This window comes from Uloborus diversus, chromosome 1 (assembly GCF_026930045.1).
Source record: "Uloborus diversus isolate 005 chromosome 1, Udiv.v.3.1, whole genome shotgun sequence".
Lineage (NCBI taxonomy): Eukaryota > Metazoa > Arthropoda > Arachnida > Araneae > Uloboridae > Uloborus > Uloborus diversus.
The window spans coordinates 151895681-151915738 of record NC_072731.1 but is presented as its reverse complement, the minus strand read 5'-3'; the positions used below and the strand labels follow the sequence as shown (position 1 = coordinate 151915738).

At 33.3% G+C, this 20058-nt stretch overlaps 1 protein-coding gene across 1 annotated transcript in view; it reads left to right on the top strand.

Annotated features, from left to right (window-relative positions):
- Nucleotides 1-224: 224 nt before the first annotated feature.
- LOC129222143 (ubiquitin-like modifier-activating enzyme ATG7) overlaps nt 225-20058 on the top strand; it is a 54263-nt gene continuing 34429 nt past the window's right edge. Inside the window, 7 exon segments of the mRNA XM_054856602.1 lie at nt 225-321; nt 432-572; nt 11415-11469; nt 14760-14808; nt 14810-14878; nt 16732-16809; nt 16976-17089. Of these exon segments, the coding sequence (XP_054712577.1) occupies nt 434-572; nt 11415-11469; nt 14760-14808; nt 14810-14878; nt 16732-16809; nt 16976-17089 (504 nt within the window). The 5' untranslated portion in view covers nt 225-321; nt 432-433.

The following is a 20058-nucleotide window of genomic DNA, read 5'->3' as shown; positions in this document are numbered from 1 at the left end:
ATCACGCAGGTGAAAATTCATTAATTAGTCAAAAATATCACCTGGTTCCATCAACCAATCAACCAGCTAGAGTAGCGGTCGACCGGTCGTTCAAATGCAACCAGTTAATCGGTTGCTGTCAAGAATGCTGCGGTTAGCAATCGGTTACTCACCGGTCGACAGGTGAGGTTCGTCGAACGCAAGCAAAATTTTGTCATGAAAATTGGTGATTGTTTGTTTATGTTCTGAGTAGTCTGTGGGCTGTCATCGTGGATAATTGTCTTTTACTTTGTGAATCTATTAAACATCACGTGGTGGTTGGGTCATAACTTGTTTTTTTGAGTAAGTTTTTTTGTTTTTCTAAAATTTTAAAAGTTTTATGCGAACTGAAGAACGTAAATCTTTTTTTTTAAATTTTACTTTTGTTCTCCCTAAATATTTGATCTTTGCAGGGATGTCTGATAAATTGCTGCAATACGTTCCATTTTCATCAGCTTTAGACACTGGGTTTTGGTACCAGTTAACTAAAAGAAAATTGGATGTTTTTATGCTTGATGACAAACCTGTCAGCATTTGTGGGTTTTACTCGAACAGTAGGTGTCACTTATCTTATCATAAAGTGTACTTTTTTATGTGTCTGCAAAATACTAACTTTTGTTCAGGGACCTCGCTAGGTCAAAAAACTAGGGGGGGGGGGGACACATTTGGCGGCCCTTTTTTTGTTTCCAACGCATGTTTCAATATGCAGTGAGAGAGAGAGAAGATTCAGCCTCTGATTTAGCAGGATCATAAGGATAATATTCAGTCAGAAATAAGGGGTGTTGGAGGGCTATCTCCCGGAATTTTTTCAAAATTGAAGACATAAAAATGCAGTTTTGGACTATATTTTAAGTTGGATAGAAAGGGGAGAGGAGGTCCAAGAAAGCCTTTGACAATAATTTTTCGAAATTTATTTTCGTGAAACAGATATACGTTATAATCAGGGGCGGATCCAGAAATTTTTATAAGGAGGGTCAAGTTTCAATGACCCATATTATGCCTCTTACATCAGTTAAGCAGGGGTGCACATCCCCCCATAGGTGATGGCGCTCCTCTCATATGCTACGGAGCCCCCCCCCCCCCCCCCCGCCTCCCAATAAGGCAAAAAAACACGTTTTGAATTATTCCTTCCTCCGTCCCTAAATTTTTCAATAGTGCCAAGTGGATCATATTTCCTCAAATTTTTATCCAAAAAAAAATCATATTTGTTTAGGCAGACAGGCTGGTCACGTTACCATAAGCTTTGAATATATGAGATTACAGCTGTAAAATATTTGGAAAGAGTACACGCAACACACCTATTCACGCACACGGCATGTGATTTAAAGTGAAAGAGTGTGCTGTGAGATATTAGTGGTAACTGTTCTTTCGAAAATGTACAAAAAAACTCAAAATAGCACAATGACGGAACCAGAAAGTGCTCAAGGAGGGGGCGATTTATCTCAGATGCTTACCCTTTTGTAAATTGTCAAGCCTTGGTCCCTTAACATTATGAAAAATCATCTAAAAAAAGTTTGTTTTTTTTGGAACTTCCATTTCTTAAAGATTTTGAATTAGTGTTGTAATGCACTGCACACATCCCTTTCCTTAACATCATTAAAGGGGTCCAATAATTACCTCTTTGAGCTTCAATTTTAAAAACTTTAAAGAGAAGAGCCCTTGAACCCCATCTATCATCTAAGATCGTCTAAAATTGAGTACTTGGAACTTCGAAAAACTTCCTGTACAATGTTCCGATCCCTATCACTATTAGGCTTGCCAGACGTCCCGGTTTAACCGGGACAATCCTGGCTTTTAAACAAAATCCCAGTTTACTTCACGTCCCGAAAAAAATAAATTGGATTACAAGTGACCAAAAAGGTCTAATAATAGTTAACTGAATGCCTATTTAGGATAATTATTTTATGATTTCTATCATTAACTTGTAATGTTAATACAGGATTAGCTTGCAAGAATTTTTATAAGATTAAAACCAAAAGAGATTAAAAAGCTCCTCTATTAGGAAAAGTAGATCTACAATATTTTATTCTTCATTCAAAGTGTTTTTTCGAACTGAAATAAATTGTAAAAATTTACAAGTGAAATGTTCAAATTTTATCTGCTTATGCCTTTTTTTAAAACCTCGTTTTTAGGTTCATAATTAGTAACCTTTTATTTATAGCATTGCAGGGGCGTAGCTAAGGGGGGGGGTTTGGGGACAAACCCCCCCCCCCCCGAAAAGTTAGTCTCAAAAAAAAAGAGAAAAAGAAGAGAGAAGAGAAAGAAAAAAAAAGAAGAAAAGGGAAAATATTCCAAGCGATTATACATACATATATATATATATATATATATATATATATGTGTATATATATTATATATGTATATATATATATATATATATATATATAAGAAGTAACCCCCCCCCCCCCGAAAGTCGGGTCTAGCTACGCCACTGTAGCATTGAATTAAACTGCCCTATAAAACACTCCAAAAATCAGCCAGGACCCTTTGAATACTAGCGACGAGAGGGGAAGGGGTGTTCCGGTGTCCCAATTGAACATTTCTTAAATCTGGCAAGCCTACCCATCGCGAAAGTATCAAGAGATATGCAACTTGCTACAATTGCGTTTTCAAGATTTCAGGTCCGAAAAAAATTCCTAGTTGAAATTAAAGGGGAAAAAATTCCCTCTATTGCATCTTACTGAAGCATTGCATTCATTTTTGGAACGTCGAGTATCGAAAATGTGCCGAGGGAGAGTTCCTGCATCTCGGCTCAAGGAGGGGGCGATATTCTCCATCGCAACTCCCTTGTATCCTTGGAATAGCGATAGCTCAGTTAACGAACCCAGTCAATCCTTTGAATTATGAGGCACTGAAAGAAGAAGAAATACCTAACGGAACCAAGCAAAAAAGGTTAACATTGATTTCATGTACTATTTTTTCGGATCTAAAATATTGAAGTTCATATTAATCATAATTAAAAGGTTCAACTGACCCTTTGACCCTCCCCTGAATCTGCCCTTGGTTATAATTGATTGTGTCCTGGAGAAAGAGAGGGTCCGAAATTTTCAAGATTGCTAGTTGAAAAACCCAGATTTAGACGATCTATAGTGATATTAAGGGAATTAGAGACTGTGGGTCATCCCCCGATAAATTTTCAAACTTCAAACTCCAAGAACACAATTGTGAATTATTTCTGATTGTGATGGATAAAGCGGAATCCAGGGGGCTCTCCCCCGGGAAAAATTTGGAAATTTTAGTTCGACAAATGCAGTTTTAGACGATCTATGGTGATATTAAGGAAAAGAGAGAGGTTTTCCTCAATATCACCATAATTTATACAATTATGGTGATATTGAGGAAAACCTAGTTTTTAAGGTTTCAAATTTGTTTGAAATTGAAGCCTTAAAAACTAGGTTGTAGGCTTTTCTGTTAAAGTTGAGTGGACCGCCAGTTTCTTGAAATTAAAGCTCTGAAAACCTAGTTTAAGATACCCTTCACTGAAGGTGGAGGGGGGGGGGTTAAGGGGCTAACGTGCAGAAATGTTTTGTAATTGAAGCACTAAAAACAAGATTTAAGATGTTTTTTGATGATGTTGGCAAGAGAGAGAGAGACTCTCGAAAAATTTCCGATCTGTAGAAAACACGGTTTTATAAGAATTTTGGTAATGTTAATTGGTGGAGAGATTGGAAGTCCTCTCTGTCTCTCCTCTCCTGGCAAATTTTCAAAACTAAAATTCAATTAACGCAATCATAGGCGAATTTCAATACTGTTAGAATAATAGAGGTTGTGGGAGATCTTCCCCGAAAAATTTTCTGAAGCCTTAACAATGAAATTTTTGAGGATCTTTGGTAATATTAGGAGGAGGACAGGTTCCGGAGACCTCAGGGAGTTTTTTTAAATTAAAGTCCAAAGGGGAGGGGTGTGAAATTTACTCGACTGTAAATGATGATGAATGATTTATTCAGAGGTGCATTTCTCAGGGATTACATTGGGAGCACTTTCATGGTTTTCGAAATTGTAGTTCTAAATATTCACGTGTAGGCCATTTTTAATTACTCTAGAGCAAGAGTTGTGGTACAGATGTGATATACCCCCCCCCTCCCCCATTTGGTGACATCCGATTTTTTGCACAAAATTGAAATATTTTTCTCGCCAATGAGGCGATAACTTTTTAAGCATGGCATCCCTGACGAAATTAACCCGTGTTTCGCAACCCGAAGGCAATCTTGTTCAAATTTGTTTACTTAGGTTGTTTACTCGGTTTTACGCAGGAGAGATAGGTGTTGTTTCGTGCAATATACCTTACAGGAAAGCTTATTTTGTGTTAGTTTAAATTCAGCAGTTGTGATTTGAAGTAAAAACATTAGAAAATGTCAGTTTCTTCAAACTTGAATGTTAATTAAATGTTAACTCCAACGTGGTGTGTATCTGTAACGTGCCGTTGTCATATAATGTATTGTTTTAGACTGAGTGTAAGGATTTATACCAAAAAAAGGTAAGTTCTTTATTTTAGAATTCAAAAAAAAAAAAAAAAAACTCTCACTTTTGAAATTCTTTGTTTTTACAAATCCTTGAGGGGTTCTTGTAGTTTTTAACTTTATTTTTACTGTATGTAAATTAATTTTACAAAAATAGTACGGTTATTTTGTTCTAAAAGTTAATTCTTATCGATGCCACGAATTATTTAGACATTTTATGAACGTGCCTCCTTTAGGTACTGAATTTCTGAAAATAAGTTGACAGCATTTTATAAAAATATAAAGGTGTTATTTTATGTAAAATATAATAAGTAGGTATTTTGAAAGCATGTCTGGATAGCAACTAAATGTACGGTTTTTTTGTATTGTTTATGTTTAGGATGGTTCTGTTGAGACATTTTTACTTTTCATACATCATACATTTGAGTAACTAAGCTCTTTTTTGGCTGAAATAGTTATTGATTTTGGGGATGTTTTCCGCTTTAAACATTGCAATTTGAATCGCTTTGCTCTTTTTTAGCAGAGTATGAGAAAAGTTTTTGTTCGATTAAATGCATGTTGGAAAATAGCTTTTATTTCTATTGGTACATATTTCATTGGTGAGCTGTTATAGTAATTTGTCAATTTAAGCATTTTAAATACTTTCTAGTAATTGTTCTTTGTGTACAAAAACTTTCTAGTTTCTGGTATTTTTAAAGCGTATATTCGTGATGTTTTTTGTTGTTTTTATATATATTGTGTTCTGAAGTGCTTTGATCATGTTTTTTTATCTGATTTTTTCCTGTTGGCGCTAAAAAAGCATCGCTAAGAACGATGTATGACATATGTCGTCATACATCGTTTTCTTGGCGACGCTTTCTTGGCGCAACATTAAAAAGTCGCCAAGGGTGGGGTATATCACATCAGTTCCAGAGTTGTTCTCAAGGACGGATCCAGAAAGTATTCAAGGAGGAGGCGATTGATTTCAGATACTTAAACCTTTCTCCCAAACCTCCACCCCCTTTATTGAAGATTGTCTCAAATTAAGTTTTTTTTTGTACTTCCATTGTTTCCATTGCTTTGTTCGCCCCATCCCTTATCTTAACATCATCAAAGGTGTCCCATAATTAAAATGTCAGTAATCCAACGTTATTAAGCACAAAACTTGCAAATGATTGCAGACACGTGTTTCGGTGTTACAAGGAACACCTTTTTCAATGCAAAGAAGTGTGAGCTTTTGGATGAAAAGTCATCCGAGAAAAGCAACACGGTGGAACAGGAGGTAGTATAAATATCAAAAAATAGAAATTAAACAAAACAAAAAAGATAAAATGACACATGGAGACAAAATTTATTATATAATTCCATCAGGAAAAAACCGTTAAGTAATAAATTTTAAAAGAAAACCCATAAACAATGCAAAAAGTCCAAAAATGAAACCACTCTGAATAAATTAGCAATAAATTTACCAGCGGGAAAAACTATGTATGGAAGCAATGTATCAAATGGAGAAATGCAGAAAAAACAGAGTGAAGGATAAACATATTGGAATTAGTTAATCACAAAACGAAATAAGAAAGCAAAAAATGAAAAAATAAAAGTAAGAAATGTACGACGTTTACATAAAAATAATAGAAAATCTAAACCAATTTTAACAAAGGAGTCCACACAGAGGAAAAATAGGGAATTGCAGTAAGATCGTTAACTAAATTAGAACGGTTCCTCAGGATGTGGAAAGATTCCCAAAAATCAAGATCCAACGAATTGGGGCATTTTTGGATAATTTGATAAGAGTTAAAATCAAAAGAGTGATTCGATTCCCAACAGTGTTGAGCAATACTGGATTTATTCAGCTGTTGTTTTCTCACATAGCTTTGATGTTCTTTTAACCGAAATTTCAAAGAACGGCGGGTCTGTCCGATGTATCCGAGTCCGCAATTGCAAACAATTTTATAGATCCCACAGCAATTAAGAGGGTGAATAGAATCTTTAAGAGAAGAGAAAGAAAGTTTATTAATAGGAGAAAATACCACTTGGAATTGGAATCGCTTCAGAATCTTAGCAACCTGAAAACTGATACCAGGGAAGAAAGGCAGAACAACTAAATTCTTAGTGTTAAAAGTTCTATTAAGAACAACATTTTGAGATTTTTTTGCAAAGTTTTTTATAAATGGAATCAACTAAGGTGGGCGGATAGTCTCTATCAACAGCCACAGCTCTTATATAGTTAAGTTCCGCATTAAGAAGCTCAGGTGAAGAACAAATATTCATTGCACGATAAACATATGTGTTGAAAGCTGAATATTTTTGATTAGGAGGGTGAGACGATAATCTATGTGGGGGTAAGGAAACAGCAAAAGGTTTACGATAAACCGTAGTTTCAAAACCGGACTCAGTTCGAGAAACGAGAACATCCAGAAATGGAAGGCAATTATTCTGTTCTTTTTCACAAGAGAATTGAATATGAGGATCAATGGAATTTAAAATGGATAAAGCATCATCAATGCTTAGTTGACCGTGGTTCATAAGAACAAAACAGTCATCAACATAGCGAACATAGAATTGAAACTAGTTTCTGAAACAACTTGACCTCAAAGTAATGCATGTAAATATCACTAAGGATGGGGCTAAGTGGGTTTCCCATTGCCAAACCATCCAACATAGTATAAAATTTGCCATTAAAAACAAAGGAACTTTGCCTTAGACAAGTATGAGTAAGGAAAACTAAATCCTCAATTTCCTTAGAGGTAAAATGAAATTCAGACAGTCTACTCTGAAGGCATAACAATGAACCCTCGACCGGAACGTTCGTAAATAATGAGTTCACATCAAAAGAAACCATAAAAGAATTATTTGGAACGCAATTCTGAATTTTTTTGACAAACTCGATAGAGTTTTTTACAGTGAATACATTATTACTCATAAGAGGAGAAAACACAGAGACTAAATATTTTGCAAGTTTATAAGAAGCCGTACCAATATTGGAAACAATCGGTCTGAAAGGAATGCCAGCTTTATGTACCTTGGGTAAAGCATAAAATCTAGCGCAATTAGCAATAGAAGGAATAACAGAGCGTTTAACATTTATTGGAACAGACTGAACAGACTTGACAGCCGAAGAAATAGTCTTTAACTCATTTTCACTAGGATCTTTAGAAATCTCTAAGTATGGACCAGAAGAAATCAAATCATTAGTTTTGTCAACATAAGATGATTTGTCAAGAACAACAATTTGACCACCCTTGTCAGCTTTAGTAACAACAATATCTGAATTAGAAGTTAAATTCTTTACAGTACGCCGAACAGTATTAGTAAAGACGGGATTGGAAATTCTAGAATTAAAGTCCACATTAGAAGCAATAAGATGCCTAACGCAATCTTTTTGATTGGATGATAAGGCACTAAATTTAAAAGCTTTCTCAATAGGAGCAATAAGCTTAGAAAAAGAAGGTTTGCTGGCCAGAGCAAAGTTATCATTGCATTTTAGAGCATTAATTTGAGAACTATTTAAAGGAACACTTGAAATATTAACGACAACATTTTTATTTACCACTGGTAAATTTTCCGAAGGAACAACTTTCGAATTTCTACAAAGTTTAGCTAATTTCTTTTTCAAAACAACTTGATGATTCTCCGTAGAACGAAGGGTTCTAGACCAAGAAGTTCTATCAACATAATCAAAATCAGAAATAGAATTTGAAATAGCGAGATGCAAATCATAGAGCTCACGTTCAATAAACGAGAGGCGTTTCCTAGTTTCTTGGATCGAAGCTCTAAGTAGAGCCAATTTCGACCGAAAAATAACTTTATCAATTTTTACAGAACGTGGTAAGTTACATTTCAAAGAAATAAAATTCGGAATAACTTTCCTGCGCCTACATTCTTGAAGAAATTTTAAGTGGTTCAAAAAGCGAAACTTCTTAATACGAAGATTGCAAAACCTATTGATTTGAGACATTCCAAAAACAAAATAACAAAGTACATAAGAACAAATTATTATCAAAAATACAAATCAAATTAAAACAGTAACAAGGCAAAAATGAAGCAAAATTCAAAACTACCAAATACAACAAATACAACCAAAATTCAAGGCAAGAAGAAAGAAAAAAGAAAGTAGAATGCAAACGTACGCCCCGTTTAAGCCAACTAAATAAAGAATAAATACCTTTGTGCTGAAAAATTAAAATGTCAGTAATCCAACGTTATTAAGCACAAAACTTGCAAATGATTGCAGACACGTGTTTCGGTGTTACAAGGAACACCTTTTTCAATGCAAAGAAGTGTGAGCTTTTGGATGAAAAGTCATCCGAGAAAAGCAACACGGTGGAACAGGAGGTAGTATAAATATCAAAAAATAGAAATTAAACAAAACAAAAAAGATAAAATGACACATGGAGACAAAATTTATTATATAATTCCATCAGGAAAAAACCGTTAAGTAATAAATTTTAAAAGAAAACCCATAAACAATGCAAAAAGTCCAAAAATGAAACCACTCTGAATAAATTAGCAATAAATTTACCAGCTTGAAAAACTATGTATGGAAGCAATGTATCAAATGGAGAAATGCAGAAAAAACAGAGTGAAGGATAAACATATTGGAATTAGTTAATCACAAAACGAAATAAGAAAGCAAAAAATGAAAAAATAAAAGTAAGAAATGTACGACGTTTACATAAAAATAATAGAAAATCTAAACCAATTTTAACAAAGGAGTCCACACAGAGGAAAAATAGGGAATTGCAGTAAGATCGTTAACTAAATTAGAACGGTTCCTCAGGATGTGGAAAGATTCCCAAAAATCAAGATCCAACGAATTGGGGCATTTTTGGATAATTTGATAAGAGTTAAAATCAAAAGAGTGATTCGATTCCCAACAGTGTTGAGCAATACTGGATTTATTCAGCTGTTGTTTTCTCACATAGCTTTGATGTTCTTTTAACCGAAATTTCAAAGAACGGCGGGTCTGTCCGATGTATCCGAGTCCGCAATTGCAAACAATTTTATAGATCCCACAGCAATTAAGAGGGTGAATAGAATCTTTAAGAGAAGAGAAAGAAAGTTTATTAATAGGAGAAAATACCACTTGGAATTGGAATCGCTTCAGAATCTTAGCAACCTGAAAACTGATACCAGGGAAGAAAGGCAGAACAACTAAATTCTTAGTGTTAAAAGTTCTATTAAGAACAACATTTTGAGATTTTTTGCAAAGTTTTTTACAAATGGAATCAACTAAGGTGGGCGGATAGTCTCTATCAACAGCCACAGCTCTTATATAGTTAAGTTCCGCATTAAGAAGCTCAGGTGAAGAACAAATATTCATTGCACGATAAACATATGTGTTGAAAGCTGAATATTTTTGATTAGGAGGGTGAGACGATAATCTATGTGGGGGTAAGGAAACAGCAAAAGGTTTACGATAAACCGTAGTTTCAAAACCGGACTCAGTTCGAGAAACGAGAACATCCAGAAATGGAAGGCAATTATTCTGTTCTTTTTCACAAGAGAATTGAATATGAGGATCAATGGAATTTAAAATGGATAAAGCATCATCAATGCTTAGTTGACCGTGGTTCATAAGAACAAAACAGTCATCAACATAGCGAACATAGAATTGAAACTGTAGTTTCTGAAACAACTTGACCTCAAAGTAATGCATGTAAATATCACTAAGGATGGGGCTAAGTGGGTTTCCCATTGCCAAACCATCCAACATAGTATAAAATTTGCCATTAAAAACAAAGGAACTTTGCCTTAGACAAGTATGAGTAAGGAAAACTAAATCCTCAATTTCCTTAGAGGTAAAATGAAATTCAGACAGTCTACGCTGAAGGCATAACAATGAACCCTCGACCGGAACGTTCGTAAATAATGAGTTCACATCAAAAGAAACCATAAAAGAATTATTTGGAACGCAATTCTGAATTTTTTTGACAAACCCGATAGAGTTTTTTACAGTGAATACATTATTACTCATAAGAGGAGAAAACACAGAGACTAAATATTTTGCAAGTTTATAAGAAGCCGTACCAATATTGGAAACAATCGGTCTGAAAGGAATGCCAGCTTTATGTACCTTGGGTAAAGCATAAAATCTAGCGCAATTAGCAATAGAAGGAATAACAGAGCGTTTAACATTTATTGGAACAGACTGAACAGACTTGACAGCCGAAGAAATAGTCTTTAACTCATTTTCACTAGGATCTTTAGAAATCTCTAAGTATGGACCAGAAGAAATCAAATCATTAGTTTTGTCAACATAAGATAATTGCTTTTTTTTTTTTGGACTTCAGTTGAAAAACCTTTCTAAGGGAGAGCCCACGGAAGATCATCTAAAGGCGTCTAAAATTGAGTTTTTGGAACTTTGAAAAACTTCCTAAACGAAGCTCCGATGCCTATCATTAAAGTCGTAAGAGAATTGCTACTGTTGCATTTTCAAGACTATAATTTTGAAAAAATTCCATGGAAGATCTCTCGTTTTCGTAACATTATTGAAGATCGACTAAAATTACGGTTTTGGAACTTCAGTCTCGAAAATATGCCGAGGGAGAATGCCTACACCTTGGCTCAAGGAGGGGCGATCGCCACCATCGCCCCTCCCTTGTATCTGTCGTTGATTGTTCTGTGATGTACATTGCAAATTTAGTAGTATTCTGCTTTGGGGGAATCACATATGTTCCTAAATTGTATTTTACTATTACATTTTTAATTCTAATTTTACAGAAAAAATACTTTTTGTCACTATTATTTCAATTGTTCATTTATATTTACTATTTTTTTTTAAACAATGAAGAGTTTCCATTTTTTCTTTGTTTGTTGCATCGCTAAAAGGAAATTGGTGGCCCCACTTCTGAAAAACTGGGGGGTGCCTTCCTTGGCGTCGGTCCTGCTTTTGTTGTATGCCTCTTGTTTTGAAATTATGTCGATGCATATCATGATGTAATGTTTCTTTTTCAGGTAATTCCTCTGGATTGCCACCTATAGCCAACATTGATTATTCTTGTTTTGATGAGTAAGTGTATAGGTACCAGTTTGGATATTAGTGTATAAAATCTTTGACCTGACATGCTGGGAAAATGAAAGATTATTTATCAAATATTCTTTGGTTTTGTATGTGACTTGAGAATGGATTGCCTGTATCAGCCACTACATTTTGCCAGAAATCCAGAGCCGGCGTTAGGACAGTTAGACCAAAAGGACACGATCCGGCCCCGTTAATGAAAAGAAAAGCGCTCTAAAAAAATCTCCCCCCCCTCCCTCCCATAGATAAACATGAAAAATAAATAATGAAAACTCAAACAAACTCAACTATGATTAACTGATATTTAATTTGGGAATTTGGAAACTTTCAGTCTGATTAATGGAGTAGCTGAGGTTCCTGAAGCTTTTTGTAGTCCCTATTCAAGTCAGCAAAGTATATTTCCTAAACTACTGGTCTCAAACTTCCTGAAGAAAAAAATTCAAGCATATGACTAGTTCAACATTTTAAAATCCCTATCCAAGGCCTTATAGAATGTACCCTATAACCTCCTGTCAAAAGAAACTAGGTAATGGCAGTGATGCCCAGCCCCCCTCCAAGAGCAAAACCCACTCCCTCCTGAAAAAATCCTCCTAAAAAACTTCAATGTCACAGACTGCGTCATGACCCCCCCTTCTCCCCAGGTGGGCACCCAATATAGAAATTACTAATGATTATCGGAAATTAGTATAGTGAACAATAACATATACAAGGATCAAGGGACCCCATCCCCGGACTTTATTATTGCATGGGCAATGCAAAATTGATCCGAGGTCTCAAAATTTTTGGCACTGAAATATTTACTTTAATCTTTTTTTCTTTATTTGTTCCTATATTAATAGTTCAGCATTTTGGGGAAAAGTATTCTGATTTTGTCAATTTGACCAAGCTTCTAAGGGCGTTTCCCTTGTAATAGGAGCTGGACTACATTAAGCCAGCATTTTACATTACTTTACTGTAAGTTCAACAGCAGTGGCGGCGATTTGGGGGTTTGGACAACCGCGGCCCCCCCTCACTTTTTATGAGAAATTTATTTTATTTTCCAATAAAAGAACCAAAACTATAAATAACAAAAAATGCAGAAATGTTAATGTTTTTAAAACATAATTATTTGTTTTACTTTGTACATCAGTTTATGAAACATTCTTAGCACAATCAGCAACTTTTAGTTTATGTATTCGTTGTTTAGATATTAGGAAATCAATTGTTTTATTTAAATAAGGTATTACTTGGTTTCATGAAATTGTTACCAAGTGTTTGTGACATCTCAAAATACTTTGAGATAAATACTGTAAGTCTAATTCATGTCTAAGTTTCTTTGAGGGAAGTTATTGCAAGGGTGCACCCCCCTAAATATTGCAAAGACCCCCACAAAGCAAGAGCCCCCAAATGGAAAAAATGCCCCTCAAAAGCAACAACACCCCTAAAAATTTCAATAGCACAGTTTGTGCCATGACCCCCTCCCCCCCCTCCCGGGGAGGCCCCTGGGTTATTATGTGCATAATTCATCAAAATCTTAAGAAAAACGTGAATTAAGTCGTAAATTTTCATCAATTTCCACTTATCTCCTCTCCAAACCAGCCCTAACAAAATTGTGTACTTTTTTTTTCATTTTTTGCTGCCATTCTCCTCTCTCCCCCCCAAATTTGGGTTTTCAATTCCCCCCATTCCCTATTTTTTAATTTTTTTTTTGCTCCCCCACTTTTGAGCCCAATCTGTTCAACAGCATTATGAGCTTTAATAGAATTACTTTTTGACAATGTATAAAATATTTGAGCAAAAATCTTGTTTGTTTATACTTGAATATTTTATTTTGCTTCTATATATTTACATACTTCATTTTCCTAAGTACAAACATACAGTACCAGCTGCTTATTAAAATCACAATCGTTCTGAGGGCATTTGATTTATATTACAACTGATTTTATGAACTGGCATATCTATACTTAAAAAAGTAAAAGGTTTTAAAGTTTCAATACTCTAAAAAAGAAATGAAATACTATATTTGAAGGGCACAGGGCAGAAATGTAACAAGCCACAAGGAGTGACTTTTCAATCAAAATTTCTGTTTCTCATAACAAAAATTGAAATAAACATGACTATGTATTACGTCATTTGGAGGAAAACATATCTGATTTTAGTATTGTAGAATATAGAATGTATAAAGCCTTTGAAAAATTCTAAAAATTTATGTTGGAAATTGGTCAACTAAAAAATTTACATCATGTGGCATATCACAATCTTGCCCCGAACCATTCATTTGTATTTAATATTAAGTGTTTCAAATACAATTTACTTTCTAACTAAACATGTTTTTTTTTGTATAAGGTCTTAAAACATCGGCATATTGCTGCTTGATATATATTGAATTTGAAATTAAAAATTTGTCGTCATTTGAAAGTTTAAAAAAGTTCTAGTAATTTTCTGCATTTACCACTTTTTTGCTCTAAAGCAGTGATTCTCCATGGACCATTAGTAGTCCTGCAAACGGCATCTATTAAGAGAGCAAATTTAGCGCTCTTAATTACTCACGATCTGAGACCTACTACTTAGTGCGGACATACTTGTAGAATTTATTATGTCAGTTGTAAGTTTCAATATAATTATGTTTTTTTTTTTTTTTCAATTTTTATCATTTTTACTATCCACAAGCTTCGTTTTATAAAATGGTGGCGATAATGATTTTATTAAAGGATAGTTTTAGTATGTTTTGATGTAGCAATGATTACGTTTCTTCCAGATTTGAATTTAAACAGTGACTGATTTTATAATCCAGTGACTTTGTAAATGGCAGTTACTGTACTTTTTTTTTTTTTAAATAATTCACTCAATGAATAACTGAATGTTGCTTGTTTGAAAAATAAATTGCTTAATATTTTATTATTTGTTTAAGTCTTATTTAACATTTTATTTTGTAAGTTTGTTATTTTAAGACCCTGAAGCATTTATAAACTTTATTATTAACCTTCATTTGAAAAAACATCTGGAATTGCTAAAATTGAAGGGCTACATGTTTTGATAAATTTGTTCATTATTTAAAGGTTTTTTTTTTTTCATTTTACGGATTTTTGTGCAAAATAACTGAAAGACAAATGATTTATAGAATATTAATTGATTAATTTAGTGATTGAAATGTTTTAAGATTTAAATTTCATGATTTCTAAAAAGAGAAATAATAATAATAGTAACTACTAATTATGAGAACTATTCTAAAAATATCTAATAATATTGTTAACTTTGTTATCCAAACTTGTGTTCATTGTCTTTATTTTTTTTCATTCAAGAACATTCCAGATGCCACACTTCAGTTATCCTTTGAAAGGTCAACTGATAAAACACCAACACACTTGAAGATTTTAAGCTACGGGATAAGAAAACTCTCCTTAATTCTCTGGGACTAGAAGTAAGTAAAACTGATTGGATATTAGAGGTGCAACACCACTGTTCAAAACTGAAACATCAATGGTGTTGGTATATTAACCCAAAATCATCTAATGTTATAAAAGCATGGACCTGTGCCGCAGTTACACATTGGTGTCTGCCAACATTTGAGGTGGGCACCATTTTGGGAACAAAAGTTAAACATTAGATTAGTACATCAATTCTATATCATTAGAAATGGAGATTAATTTTCATAATGAATTGTAATTAAAACTTTTTATTTTACTGTTTTGCATGTAGCTTTGGTATTACAGTAGACGCCGCTTAACGTGAGCTTGATTAATGTTATCATTCGCTTAACGTTATCAGAATCGCAAAGTACCCGAACACTTATATATTAACTTAAGAAAAGTTAGAGAAAGTTGGGATATTGTAATGAGTGCCTTTGTTTATTGTTATCACTTTTTCATAAACTTTCAATGTCTTCCTCTTTTTTGTTCCTCAATCAACAGAAATACAAAGACAAACCCTGACAAGTAGTTTCCGGGAACCTTCTTATTAGTTACGCAGAAGAATTTTTCCCTGCTGAGTTACTTTAGCAACTTCACTCTAAACTGTCAAACATTTTAGCCATGGAGAAAAAGCACAAGGATTTAAAAGTCAAGGAAGAAATTGACATTTTAAAAACATTTTGACAGTTTAAACCGTAATGATTTAAAGAAATGCTGCAGAACTGAATATTTCATTATTTTATAAGCTACTAAAACATCTAAATGAGATTGACAACAAACTGAATCTATATAAAAATTTAAACAACAAGCGAAACCGTGCTGATCTTTTTTTTTTTTTAATGGGCAAAAAAGATTTTAATGGTCATTTTTTTTTTAAATGTTGCATTGAGCAGATGGTTTAATCGGTAGATAAAAAGATTTATTTCATTCTGTTAATTTAGTAATTAATGATTTAAAACTAAAAATCGCAGTCTTTTATTGTCAGGCCGAGAACTTTTCACCTTTTGCCTTGGCATTCAGGAGAAACAACTTTTGTATTATTTTCAATTGCATGCCATGCTTTTTGAGCATTGTTCCATACAGCGATGGCTTTTAAAGGTACCTACTCAATCTTTTATTGGATCTACCTCAGGCAATATTTCACCAATTTTCCCTTTTAGATCTTCTTTGATGAAGCGCTGCATAAATTCAATACAATGTCACCCAACTTGTTGCTCAAAAGGTGTATAAGTGTGTTCCGTCCCCTCCCCCAGCTCTGCATTTAGTTGAGACATTGTAACTTTAATTTGTAGTTGTAAAAATAAATATTTCTTAATTGAAAAAAAATCATTTTGTGACTCCTGGATTCTTTTCGGGTATTGTTATCAATCGTTTATTGTTATCATACTATATTTGTTTTCAAAGTGATCACAAGCAACGCCTACTGTATTAAATACCAGACAAAAGGAATTTTGTGTTGCAATTATTGTATGGTTTAAAAGCAAGAGTTTGCATACGTGCGGCATAAACACCAATGAGATCAACACACAAAAATACTAAATTGTATTAACAACTAAAAAAACTTTAAGCTCCCAAAATTTCAGACCTCCAGTGTGATAAAAATTTTTGCAGCCGTAGCCTAAACATGGCAATTTGTTTTGCAGTGATCCACCATTTTGGAACACTTTTTGGGGGATCTTAAATCCTCAAAATATTTGTCTCGGAAGCTAAAAATTTACATAGGTAAGTTTCAAAGGCATGTCGTCCATTCTATAAAATTTGATCCAATTTGGAGGTGGCCAGGTCTGTTGATGTAGAATGTCTTCGTGTATTTTAAAATATTTTTTTTTTTTGTGAATTTCATTACTACATTTTTTTTTTCTAGATTTGGGATGCTGTTAAAAGTGGAGCTGCTCTAGAAAACCCTTGTGTTTTGCAACGTTTGCTTTGTTTTACTTTTGCAGTAAGTTGTATCAAAGAAAATCTCGTAGTTTCAACTACTTTTTTTTTCTTTTTGATTTTTTAAAGTTTATTATTAGCTATGTTTTTTAATGAATGCCATTAAAGAAAATTTAAATCTTTGCTATATACTGCCTTAGTAGTTAATTTTTAAACATTTTTGTATTTAGGATTTGAAGAAGTATTATTTCTATTATTGGGTAGCATTTCCTGCATTTACTCTTCCCGAAGTGAAAAGGAAAGAAAATTCCATAAAAGTTGATGAATATTTCAGTTCTGAACAGGTTGGTTTTATTGCTTTTCCTTAGTATGAAAGATATTTTCTCATTAGTACGTTTGTTTTACCGTTTGTCATATAATGTAATAAAATGACCTAGATAAACATAGACGAATATGAGAATGCCGTTATCAGAAAGTTTTAAAAATTTGCAGACAGGTTTGAAATTTTTAAGAAAATTTCTTCATTGAATGGCATCTGTTACTTGCCATTTTTGTGCTTCCTCCCACTCCAGTTAATGCTTTAAAAAAGTAAGTATAATTGGACACAAAAAAAAAAAACACTCTAGGGTTGGATAGTGACACTCCCCACTAACATATTACTTTACATTTTTGCTGTTGCCGGCAATATAAAACTTGGAAGGCGAAAGCACAGTTTTATATTTTATCTAGGTTTGGTCATAGACTCTTTTTGCTTCATTTTTTAAAAATGCATACCTAAATAATTTCACATATATGTTGTGTATAAAGCAGTGCCGGATCTAAGAAGTTTCCAAGGTAGGGCAAAGCTTCAAAATGCCTCCCCCCCCCCCATCAAAAACACATTCATCTTGCTGTAAATTTTTGTCTATTGAGTTGCATCGGCTGATGAGCTCTGGATTCACTCTTTTTCTATTCCTACTTAATAGCTGTCTGCATTTTTCCTTTTTATCATCATTTGTTATTTGTAATTCTGTTTGCTTAATTTTATATTTACTTGGCTTTTTAGTTTTGCTGCGTTGCGCATCTATGGGCTCTTGATGTGGTCTTTTCAATATTTTTCACTTTTATTATTATTTATATATATATATATATATATTATATACAGGGGCAGCAAATAGGAAAGTCGAGAGGGGGGCGGTCGCACATCCAAATTTTTTGAGAGGAATGATAAAAAAAAAGAGCAAATTCAATTTACATAAATCGCAAACCAATGTTCATGAAAAATAAATCTTGCTGGTTCTCCGTAATGGTTGAAGAAACTCGACATATCGACATATTTTCAGACATGAGCAAGTGTTTTCCGTTTTTTTTAAATAATTAGAAATTCATCAAGCATTTAACGGCCTTTTGAGAACAGAAAAAACTGACGAAGAATCATGGTTAATTTTAACCAAAGGCATAAACCTCACGTAGGCTAAATATTTCATTCTTGTGTGCTCTGTGTAAAGACGGTTATGAGAGGCCCCATACAGTGGTGTGGCTGCATGATTTTCACTAAAACATGCTTTGGTATTTTACATTCATTGTTATGCTATTTTAATTGTGTCTGTTTAATGAGTGTTTATCACTTTCTTCTGCTAGAAACACATTTCAACTGCGTCTTAAATATACATACTATTTTTGAAAAAAATATCTCACATCAACAAATATCTTTTCTGTGGGCTTCTAAAACAATGCAATCTCAAGGTGATACAAGAGGGTCTTCAAGAGACAACACAAGATGACCTTTAATATCATAAAAACTCTTCTCGATAATTTCAAAGCAGTACTTTAGAAAACAACTCTTTCAATAATGAAGAAGCTAATGTCCTTTATTATGTCTTCATATGAATTTTTATTCATTTTGTTTGTATTGTGGAGAGTTTTTGAACACTGCTTTACTGTATCAAAACATCTTCTATCAGCTAACCTTAATTTTTGGACTGTTCAAACTTCAGTTTAAGCTACAATTGAAACTGTTAATAAATTTCAGGTGAATGTATATTACAACCAAGCGTGGATCTTTTCAAAAAAAAAACTTTTACTCCAAGAGAATTTTAAAAAGGTGCAAAGAATATTCATATGAATTTAGAAAAGGTGACCAAAATACACATACAATACACAAATACACAAAATACAAAATAATTAGATTCAGTTTCTAATGAAATTAACACAAGATTTGACGATTAATAGTTTCCGTTATTGTTGGCTCTATTTTATTTGGATTGGATGTTGAAAACAAAAAATAAACTGTTTCAATTATTAGTAAAATTTATAGGCAAGAAGAATTGTTTAGAGAGTAGTCTAGCATAGGCTATTCAATGATGAAAAATGAAGATCATCACAATTTTTAAAGTTACTTTGGTGATTTTGAAGAGCAAGATACGAAAGGTGTGTTTTCAGACGTAACTTTGTTACTTCAATAATTTTTCTACTATTCCAATCAGTTCAGCTAGTAGAGAAAAATCATTTTGTGTTTCAGGAGGTTGGAGTATTACTTTCAAAGCATAATGTGGAAAAGAACTTTGCTGAAAAAAGAGCATAACACTGGGCACTGCTTGATTAGTATCAAGATTTCCTGTTCTTTCGTATTTTAAAAATTAAGCATCAAAACTTTATTAAAAGGTGAAAACTAATATCAAAATACTTTGTATGATAACATATTATAAAAACAAACTACAAATTTTGTCAGAAAAATTTAATTTGTATTTGAACCCTAATTTTTATTAATTCTAAACCCATATTATGATTACTTGCTGTTAGCCAATATGTCTTTTGGTTCCATACTGAGGTAATTCATGTTTAAGAAAGTCGACCCCCCAAATGAAATGCTGAAATGCCGCCCCTGTATATATATATGTGTGTGTGTGTGTGTTAAAACAGAGATATGCCATAACACAAATTGCAATTAAAAACCCTCTCCCCTTTTTTTCCGAAAACGAATGCAGTATTCAGATTGCTTTATTTTTAATCTTCTAATTTTCGCCGCTTAGTCCAGAATCTGACAGCACACGTGTTAAAAAAATTTGAGTAGGGAGATTTTTTTTTTTTCAAAAATGTTCAATTGGTGTCCGACAAAGTATTTTGGACTTGGTTGGACATCTTCCACCAGGTACATTTTCTAAACTGGACGTCATCAAAGTAAAAAAAGTACAGTAAGTAAAAAGCTAATATCTAATATAATCTAAAATGTATACTTTAAAAGTTTTGTTCAAGTTGTTTGTAAACCTTTGCTACTACACTTGCAGAAAAGAGCAACAGATATTTTAAGAAGGCACACTTGAAATTTTCCCTA